This window comes from Gorilla gorilla, chromosome 10 (assembly GCF_029281585.2).
Source record: "Gorilla gorilla gorilla isolate KB3781 chromosome 10, NHGRI_mGorGor1-v2.1_pri, whole genome shotgun sequence".
Taxonomy (NCBI): domain Eukaryota; kingdom Metazoa; phylum Chordata; class Mammalia; order Primates; family Hominidae; genus Gorilla; species Gorilla gorilla.
Genome location: NC_073234.2, coordinates 126,093,137 through 126,103,588, shown reverse-complemented (window position 1 = coordinate 126,103,588; position 10,452 = coordinate 126,093,137). Strand labels below are relative to the sequence as shown.

The 10,452-nt window shown below is 50.4% G+C and overlaps 1 protein-coding gene across 6 annotated transcripts in view; it reads left to right on the top strand.

Annotated features, from left to right (window-relative positions):
• The first annotated feature begins 1,396 nt into the window (after positions 1–1,396).
• The window catches only part of HVCN1 (hydrogen voltage gated channel 1), a 40,765-nt gene continuing 31,709 nt past the window's right edge, over positions 1,397–10,452 (top strand). The window contains exons 1-3 of one of the 6 annotated variants that reach the window (XM_019038648.4): positions 1,772–1,903; positions 2,515–2,598; positions 7,959–7,998. In XM_019038648.4, the coding sequence (XP_018894193.1) occupies positions 7,978–7,998 (21 nt within the window). In that variant the 5' untranslated portion in view covers positions 1,772–1,903; positions 2,515–2,598; positions 7,959–7,977. Of the gene's footprint in view, positions 1,499–1,768; positions 1,913–2,032; positions 2,145–2,514; positions 2,599–7,958; positions 7,999–10,452 lie in introns of those variants that run through there. The other 5 variants (XM_063694326.1, XM_063694329.1, XM_063694327.1 and 2 more) reach the window with 5 other exon arrangements.

Sequence of the window (10,452 nt, the reverse complement as noted above, 5' to 3'; positions counted from 1 at the left end):
CGTGGTGGCGGGCGCCTGTAGTCCCAGCTACTCGGGAGGCTGGGGCAGGAGAATGGCATGAACCTGGGAGGCGGAGCTTGCAGTGAGCCGAAGTCGTGCCACTGCACTCCAGCCTGGGTGACAGAGCGCGACTCCACCTCAAAAAAAAAAAAGAAAGCCTGCTGCAGGCCAGGCATGGTGTCTCACGCCTGTAATCCCAGCACTTCGGGAGGCCGAGGCGGGCGGATCACTTGAGGTCAGAAGTTCGAGACCAGCCTGACCAACATGGAGAAACCCTGTCTCTACTAAAAAAACAAAAATTAGCCAGGCGTGGTGGCAAGCACCTGTAATCCCGGTTACTCAGGAAGCTGAGGCAGGAGAATTGCTTGAACTCAGGAGGCAGAGGTTGCAGTGAGCCGAGATCATGCCATTGCACTCCAGCCTGGGCCACAGAGTGAGACTGTTGCCGGGTGGAGTGGCTCACACCTGTAATCCCAGCACCTTGGGAGGCCAAGGCAGGCAGATCACTTGAGGTCAGGAGTTCGAGACCAGTCTGACCCACATGGTAAAACCCTGTCTCTACTAAAAATACAAAAATTAGTCAGGCATTGTGATGCTGGCCTGTAATCACAGCTACTCGGGAGGCTTGAGGCAGGAGAATTGCTTGAACCCAGGAGGCGGAGGTTGCAGTAAGCCAAGATCGCATCACTGCACTCCAGGCTGGACGACAGTGAGACTCCGTTCCAAAAAAAAAAAAGGAAAAAAGAAAAGAAAGCCAGCTGCCCAGCAGAATTGGGGAAAGCCGAGTCAGTTGAAGCAGACAATACCCCATGGGAGGCAGAAGAATGCACCCCCCTACCAAGATATCCACATCCTAACCCCTCCAAACCTGTATGTTGCCTTAAGTGGCAAAGGGGACTTTGCACATGTGGCTGTGTGAAGGATCCTGAGCTGGAGAGATTAGCCTGTATTATCCAGGTGGATCCCATATAATCACAGGGCTCCTTAGAAGGGAGAAGACGCTGTGACCATGGAGGCAGAGGTCGGATTGAGGCAGCCAAGGATCACAGGCACCTCTCCAGCCTGGAAAAGCAAGGAACACACTACCCTGGCGCCTCCAGAAGGCACAGCCCCACCCACACCTTGATTCTGGCCCTGTAGGACCCATCTGAGACTTCTGGCCTCCAGGGCTGTAAGATAACACATTTGTGTTAAGCCACTAGGTTTGTGGTGATCTGTTACAGCGGCATGAGGAAACTAACACAACCCCAAGGAGGTGAGCCTCTCCCCACAGCCCCGACTCAACCGGAAGGGAGAGGTGTGCAGAAGACGGCTCTGCAGGATGTTTGGGACAAATGGTCTCTGGGGGAAGACAGAAGCTAACAGAACTGATTCGACTGTGTGAACAGGGTGCGGGGAGGGCCCACAGGGGAGGGACTTCAGAGCTGGGCCTGCGCCTGCGGGGCCGTACGAGTTGGCTGGGAGCAAGGCGGCCCAGGACAGGCAGGGGCTGCACGCGGTAAGGCTCCCTCTTGCCAGTACCATCCCATGAGCAGCCTCAGCGCCCTCGACCAAGGGAAGTCCTGAGGGCTGAGAGGTTGCTCATTCGTCAGAGCGTGCTGCCCACCCTCCACCCCTGCATGGCAGAAACTGTGCAGGGGACGAGGCCAAGGAATCAGGAGACCCAGAGGCAGGGGTGGCCGGGAGACGGTGGGATGGAGCAGAAGCTCCCCGAAAGGGGTTGGCGGGGTGGATTCGCCCCGCTCCAGCCGGCGGAGGAAGGAAGTGGTTCCCCCGCCCACCCTTCCCTTAGGCTGGCCCGGGGCAGGATTCTCGTGATCCGCGATTCGCTCCCACGGGCGGGACCTTTGTAACTGCGGGAGGCCCAGGACAGGCCCACCCTGCGGGGCGGGAGGCAGCCGGGGTGAGGGAGGTAGGGACGAAGGGGTGGACTGACCACAGGCAGGGACAAGGGGACTGAGACCCGGGCCGAGGCCTAGAAGCCCGCCGACCGTTGGGGGTCTGCGGGCTGTGGGGGCGGGGGCGGGGGCGGGGGCGGCCCGGGCGGGGGCGGGGCCTGGTACGGTACGGGGCGGGACCGGCCGGGCCGGACCTGCTCTGAGACTCCCAGTCGCAGCGGTGACCGCCGGCGGGTGGGGCGCCGGGTAAATGCTCGGGCCGGGCGGGTGGCGTACCCCGTTTGGCGTGCAGCCCTTTCTACAAGGCCCCCAGTGCCCGATCCTTCCGAGAAGAGGGGACTCCCCCCGCATCTCCGCTGTCCAGGCCTCGCCGTGGAGCCCCAGCAGGACCCCAGCCCTCGGTTGCCCTCGGCTCTGGCGTGTCCCGGCGCGGGCGGGCAGTGCTTCCCCTCGGCGGGGACTGGAGTCCAGGGGAGGGGAACGCGGGAGACGCGGGCCCTAGTGACCCCCCGATCCCGGAAAGTTGGTGGTGCGCGCCGCCCTGGGCCAGGTGCCTTCAGTTCTTCACACTCCGCGCAGCAGCCGCAGGTGACCATCGTCGTCTCCCTCTTAACAGGTGAAGAAACCAAGACGCAGAGAGGCCAAGCCCCTTGCCTTGGGTCACACAGCCAAAGGAGGCAGAGCCAGAACTCACAACCAGGTCTGTGTCCCCTAAGTCCTTGGATGCATCGTCCCTGCCCCGCTGCCCTCCCGGGAGATTGTAGGAGAGAAGCAGGGGCAGAGACAGTGCTGGATGTCCCGGGAGAAGGCTGCAATGAGCAGGCCCAGCCATCCCTGAAGGAGGAGCCCCGGGGCAGCAAACCCTTCCCTAGAAACACTTTAAAAGCACCCACCTGTTGGAGACAGAGATGCTGAGGAACAAGAGTGATTGGGGCCAGGGTAAACGCCAAGACAGAGAGGGGAGAGCAGTTCCTCACTGGAACTCCCTCCAGGAACATTGCCCCCACCACTTTTACCAGTGCTGGGTGTGGGGGATCTTGCAGGCTCAGCTGCGTGACTTGGCCTGTCTCTGCCTCAGTTTCCGCAACTGTCCCATGAGGTTAAGCATGTACCTACCTCGCAGGATTGCTGAGAAGATGATATAAGATGCTTGGTGTACAGGCTTAGCCCCTGGCACCAGGTTACTACCAAAAGTTCATGGTTCCAGTGCTTCCGCCACCCTCCGTCCTGCCCCTCTGAGAGTACTTCTCTGTCCTGGGCACCTTAAACTTCAGGTTGTTCAGGGCTATCTGAGAGCTGCAGGATTTCCGGACAGCCCCACCAGCAACTAGGAGCTGCTTGAGTAAGACCAAGGTGAGGGGGCAGCAACTTCTCTGGCTGACTCCCCAGAGGGAAAGGCTGATAAGGGCAGGGTTTTGAAAATCTCTGGGCTGAGGCTTGCACAAGGTCCAGAGCTGCTCTGTGGCCCCTGCCCTCCCCGACACAGGTTTAGCAAGAAGGAGAAAGCCAGAGTGTTCTTGTCCCCAGACTTGATCCTTTGCTAGTCATTGGGGCTTGGGCCCTGGGAGCTGTCATCCACCACCCCCCTCCTCGTCCCTTCCCCACAGTCTAGGCTAGCGACAAGTTCTAACCCAAAGCATATCCTGAATCCGGCCACCCCTCTACCCCCTACTTCCACCCTGAGACCAGGCCGCCAGCATCTCTGGCCGCCTCATCACGCTGGACCCCTCACTTCCATCCAAATCCCCAGCATCGCCTGCCAAGCCCTCTCCATGATCAGGCCCTGTGTGATTATTCTCAATTCTTCTCTCTGGCCACTGTCCTGTCCACTGCTGTCCCCAGCCACCACCTCCTAAGTACACCGCTCTCTCAGGGGCAGTGCACAGCACACGTGTTCTTCCTTTTCCCGGGAATGCTCTTCTCTGCAATCTGTGACATAATCCCTTGTAATTCAGGGCACACCATAAATGTCGAGTTGTCCCTGACCACCCCACTTAAGGAGACCCCGCCTGCTCCCTGGCCCCTTACTCTGGCTGGCTGGCTTCCCAGTGCTTAGCTGGGGGTGTGGTCTGTCTTGTATATTTCCTTGCTTCCTTGTTTGTCTCCCCAGGTAACATGTCAGTCTACCAGGATCATGATCTTGCCCTTGCCTCTTCACCTTGGATTTCCCAGAACCTGGGAAATCAGTGCCTGGCACCTAGGAATGGCTCAGATACTTTTGTACAGTTGCAGGCAATGTGTCAGCCATCAGCCTATTTTTCTTCTCATTGCTTGACAGCATTTTTTTCTCCCGTTTCTACATAGACTTCAGAATTATCCCTCCCAAGAGCCCACTGCCTTCCTCAGCTTTTCCCTAAAGTAGGGCTTGAGGGTTGAGGGCCACTTCCAGGTTTTAGCCATACTATTCAACTTAGCTATAAATATCATTGTCCATATTGTGCATGTTTTTGGCTATCAAATGGCTTCTTGGAGATACAGTTTCCTAACCAAGGTGTGCAAGTCAACGGTGGGATCATTTTGGAAGCACTTACCTCTTGTGACAAGGTAGCTATTTAGAAAAATCATCCCCAGGAATGTGTGCACATTTCTCTGCAGCTCTGCAAGCATTGTTTTTTATCCTTTGTATTTGTTTTGGCCAGTTTAATGGAGAAGGGCATGGTAGTTTTAAAGTTTCTGTTGCTTGAATTGCTGAAGCTGAGTGTTCCTCTGCGTGTGTGCTAGTTCTAGCTCCTGTCTTGCAGAGGTAGGAAATCTCCAGGGCACCTTAATTTTTCCCTTCACCTCCTCTTGTGGTGATGGTTCCACTTGAGCCCCTCTCGTGAGAGCAGGTTGAGAATCCCAGGGGGCTGGTATAGGGACATGCAAAGCTGAACTCTGCTGGGTCCAGAAGTTGCTCTGCCAGTCAACCAGCGAGAAAGTCTAAGAGTCCCTTGCACCCTCAGCATGTAACTGTGGGGAGAGAAAGAACCTTTTTAAAGTTTTCTTGAAAGTTTATTGCAAAATAATTTTTTAGAATTAGGCCAGGCACGGTGGCTCATGCCTGTAATTCCAGCACTTTAGGAGGCTGAGGCAACAGATCACTTGAGGTCAGGAGTCCGAGACCAGCCTGGCTAACATGGCAAAACCCCGTCTCTACTAAAAATACAAAAAAAAATTTTAGCTGGGCGTGGTGGTGGGCACTTATAATCCCAGCTACTCAGGAGGCTGAAGCAGGAGAATCGCTTGAACCTGGGAGACAGAGGTTGCAGTGAGCCGAGATCATACCACTGCATTCCAGCCTAGGCAACAGAACGAGACTCTGTCTCAGGGGAAAAAAAATATTATAGAAGTTACATAGAGGGATCAGGTGCAATGGCTCATGCCTATAATCCTAACACCATGGGAGGCTGAGGCAGGAGGATCACTTGAACTCAGGAGTTTGAGACCAGCCTGGATAACACAGTGAGACCCCCCTTTCTACAAAAATTAGCTGGACTTGGTAGTGTGTGCCTATAGTCCCAGCTACTCGGGAGGTTGAGGTGGGAGGATCGCTTGAGTCCAGGATCTTGAGGCTGCAGTGAGCTCTGATCGCACCACTGCATTCTAGCCAGGGTGACAGAGTGAGACCCCAGCTCCAAAAAAAAAACAAAACAAAACAACAACAAAAAAAGGGTGTGCAGGGTTATTTATTGAAGCACTGGGGTGGGAGGAGATTGGAAACAACCGTAAGTGTCCATCACTAGTAGGATTAAACACATTCCTACAGGGGACTCATGTGCAGCCGTGACAAGGCGTGCACTTCATACAGGACACACTGGCATAGAACCACCTCTGAGATACTGTGTTAGTCTTCTGTGGCTGCTGTAACAAATGGCCACAAGCTTGGCAGCTTAAGATAACACACATTTATTATGCTACAGTTCTGGAAGTCAAAAGTCCACAATCGGTCTCAGTGGGCTCGAGTCAAGGTATGGGCAGGGCTGTGTTGCTGCTGCAGGCTCTGGGGGAGAATCTGTTTGCTTGCCTTCCCAACTTCTAGAGGGGCCCACATGCCTTGGATTGAGGCCCCATCCTCCATCTTTAAAGCACTGAATCTTCAGATCTTTCTGACTCCAGCCTCTGCTTCTGTCCTCACAATCTCTTCTTTCTCTTGCCTCCACTTATCAAAGACCCCTCTGATGACATTGGGTCCACTAGGATAATCCAAAATCATTCCCTCCATCTTGAGAGCTGCAACTTAATCATGTCTGCAAAATCCTTTTTGCTATGTAAAGTAATATACAAGTTCAAGGATTAGGGTATGTGCATCTTTGAAGGGGAGCATTATTTTGCCTACCACACCCTGAAGGGAAATAAGGTTCACAGCAGTATGTGGGTTCACATTTGTTTACAAAAAAAAAAAAAATAGAAGGTTGGGGGAGAGTATCTACTCATGTGCTTGTGAGGGCATAGAATACTCCAGAAGGCGACGTAGGAAACTGGTCAGAGGGTCAGAGCGACCGCTTCTGGGAAGGATAATGGGTAGAGGGGAGACTGACTTGTCATAGAATATCTTTTTGTATAATTTAAATTTTTTACTACATGCATAGATCACCTATGTTAAAAATAACGTTTTAAAGTAACACCTACTCATTGTAAAAGTTCACGCCTCCCAGAAGCAGAGAAGGAAAGCCCCACACCCAGATCACTCCCTTTTCTTCCAAAGATAACCACTGCGAAGAGTGATCCTTACGGACCAAAAAAAAAGCATCTGTATTTCTTTTGACTTAGATGGGGTCATCCTGTAGACTCTGCCATAATGTGACTCCTCTGTTTGCTCTGCAGCTGGCGTCTTTCCACGTCCATATGTGAATACTCAACAGCACTAGCAGCTCCTGCTGCTCAGAGGTGCATTCACTGATGTAGCTAGTGGTGGGTGTTCAGAAGGTTTTACTGTTTTTCAGAGCAACCCCAACACTGTAATGTCTGTCTTTTTTCAATTGGAGTGAAATTCACATAATGTAAAGCTAACCGTTTTAAAGCGAATAATTCAGTGGCATTTAGTACATTTCACAGTGTGCGGCTTTCACCTCTATCAGAACATTTTCACTGTTTTTCTTTGTATTAAAATTAATAATATATCATTTTGCTTTTTAAAAAATACCTTGTTAGCTGCACAGAACATTTTCATCATCGCAAAAGGAAACCCCCTAATCCATTAAGCAGTCACTCCCCATCCTTCCCTGCCCCCAGCCCCTGGCAACCACCAATCTGCTTGTTCTGTTCTGGACATTTCATATCCTGTTCCGGACATTTCATATCAATGGAATCATACAATATGTGACATTTTATGTCTGGCTTTTTTCACTTAGCATGGTATCTTTGAGGTTCATCTACATTGTAATAAGTATCAATACTTTATTTCTCTCTCTTTTTTTTTTTCCTTTTTTTTTTTTTCAGATAGAGTCTTGTTCTGTTGCCCAGGCTGGAGTGCAGTGGCACGATCTCGGCTCACTGCAACCTCTGCCTCCTGGGTTCAAGCGATTCTCCTGCCTCAGCCTCTGAAGTAGCTGGGATTACAGGTCCCCACCACCATGCCCAGCTAATTTTTGTATTTTTAGTAGAGACGGGTTTTCACCATGTTGGCCAGGCTGGTCTCAAACTCCTGACCTCAGGTGATCCACCCACCTTGGCCTCCCAAAGTGCTGGGATTACAAGTGTGAGCCACCACACCTGGCCCCCTTCATTTCTTTTTATGGCCAAATAACGTTCCATTGTGTGGACAGACCCATTTTGTTGATCCATTCATCCATTGATGGACAAGTGGGTCGTTTCCACCTTTTGGCTTTTGAGAAGAATGCTGTGAAAGGCTATGAACTTTCGTGTACAAATAAGTATTTGTTTGAGTCCCTGTTTCAGTTCATTTGGCTCTATATCCAGGATGTATGCCCTCCTACATACACTTTGTACTTTACACTAATTTCGGGCACAGTTAAAACTAAACTAACTTAAAACTAATTTGTAAGAAAGGATTACAGAGCACATACAAAGGTAGATGGCAGCAAGATGATAGATCTGGACAAATGTCTTCTTATTTTTCAGATCCAGAGGCAACAGGGACATGGCCACCTGGGACGAAAAGGTAATGGATTCTGTGGTCTTGCAGCATTAGAGGATATCCCAGCCTTGAGAGGATAATTCTGTTTGGTGTTTCAAACAGGAGAGGGAGAACTCCCTGTTCAGGTGTTTCCACTATACTGAAATATTTAAAATCAAAATGATGAAAAGCTGTAAAAGGACTTCACAAAACCTCCAAGTAGCCTGATATTCCACATCAGACCATTTGAATCCTAGCTCTGTATGTTAATAACTATGTGCGGTTTTTTTTTTGTTTTTTTTTTTTTTGAGATGGAGTTTCACTCTTGTTGCCCAGGCTGGAGTGCAATGGTGCGATCTCAGCTCACCAGAACTTCTACCCCCCAGGTTCAAGCGATTCTCCTGCCTCAGCCTCCCAAGTAGCTGGGATTACAGGCATGCACCACCACACCTGGCTAACTTTGTATTTTTAGTAGAGATGGGGTTTCTGCATGTGGGTCAGGCTGGTCTCGAACAGTGCATGTTAATAACTATGTGTCCTTAGGCACAAAATAACTGTGCGCCCTTCAATTCCCTGAGCCTCGGTTTCCTTATCTGGAAAATAGTGAAAAGATTATTTACCACCCCTGCCCCTGCAGGATTGTCGGGAAGATTTGATAGTACAGTGGTCTCAGAATGTTAGGCAAGTACTGAGCCCATACAGGGCTTGGGCACAGAGAAGTAAAGTCACTTCTCAAGATCACACAGCTAGAAAGTGGCAGAAATGGGATTTTAGGCCAGGTGTGGTGGCTCATGCCTGTAATCCCAGCACTTTGGGAGGCCAAGGTGGGCAAGTCACTTGAGTTCAGAAGTTCAAGATGAGCCTGGTCAACATGGCAAAACCCTATCTCTACAAAAATACAAAAATTAGCCAGGTGTGGTGACATGCGCCTGTAATCCCAGCTACTAGGGAGGCTGAGGCAGGAGAATTGCTTGAACTTAGGAGGCAAAGGCACGGTGGCTCACGCCTGTAATTCCAGCATTTTGGGAGGCCGAGGCAGCTGGATCACCTGAGGTCAGGAGTTTGAGACCAGCCTGGCCAACACGGTGAAACCCCATCTCTACTAATAGTACAAAAATTAGCCAGGCATCCTGACGCACACCTCTAATCCCAGCTGCTTAGGAGGATAAGGCAGGAGAATCGCTTGAACTTGGGAGGCAAAGGTTGCAGTGAGCCAAGATCGCACCATTGCACTCCATCCTGGGTGACAAGAGCAAAACTCCGTCTCCAAAAAAAACAGAAATTGGGATTTCAACCTGGCCTGACTCCAGAGGAAATGCTTTCCTCCTGTATCTTATGGCCATCTCAAGTAGGAAATAGACTGTGTCTTTGATATGTGAGGTGCAGGTTTGTTGGATTTGGGGGGCATTGGTTGTGAAGATTGGGGGCAAGGTAGAAAGGAAGTGTTGACTTTCACATCAGCTGTTCATCTTGAGGTTCTGGGGGCCTAGCCAGGCCAAGCTGGCGAGGGCAGAGCAGGAAGCTCAGGGCAGCAGCAGGGGTGAGTGGGGCAGAGTCTGAGAAGCAAATGTGAGGGTCAGAATGACCACGGGATGATGATGATGATGATGATGGTGATTGTGTATTTCATCAAATTGATGACCCTGGTAACTGTAAGAGTTAGGAGCCCCAGGAGCTCCAGGTATCCTTCATAAGAGAGTCAGCATGGAAGAAAGGTTAAGTGGGAACTGTTCATGCTTTTCCTTCATTTGTAGTTCCCTATTAAATTAGGCAAACCAAAAAGAACATTCGGAAATGCTTAATGCTGATTAGACTGTGATGAAACCAGCTCACTCATACATATCACGGGGGACTGGGTCAACCCATGCCACTGTTCTAGACACAAAATTTGACCATGTGTATCAAGAATCTTGAAAATATCCATATTCAAGCCTGGTCATCTCACTTATGGGAAAAGAACCCATAAAAAGGAAAAAGTACAATTTATGGCACCATGTTTCTTAGCACATGAGACAACACTGTGCATGCACCTTATTTTATGTACTATGAAGAAAAAAAGCAAAACCATGTGCTGCCATTTACTGTGATAAAAAGTAACACAAGGCTGAAACCGATCAATTGTCAGGCCCAGCCAGATTTCAGAGGCATTAAAATGTGAGAAAACGTGGTCTTAGAATTGGATTAAAAACCATCCAAAATGGTTTAAAAACATGCAAAATGCAATAATGAGATCATTTGACTCCTTGGTAAGTTTCCTGGCCTCTGAACAGGTGCAAATCTGACGCATATAGTGGTAAAAAATAAGATAGAAAATTGTCTGCTGTCTTTTTTTGTTTTTTTGAGACAGGGCCTGGTTCTGTCTTCCAGGCTAGAGTGCAGTGGTGCAATCTCGGCTCACTTCAACCTCCGTCTCCTGGGTTCAAATGGTTCTTGGGCCTCAGCCACCCTAGTAACTGGAATTACAGGCGTGCGCCACCATCTCCAGCTAGTTTTTTTTGT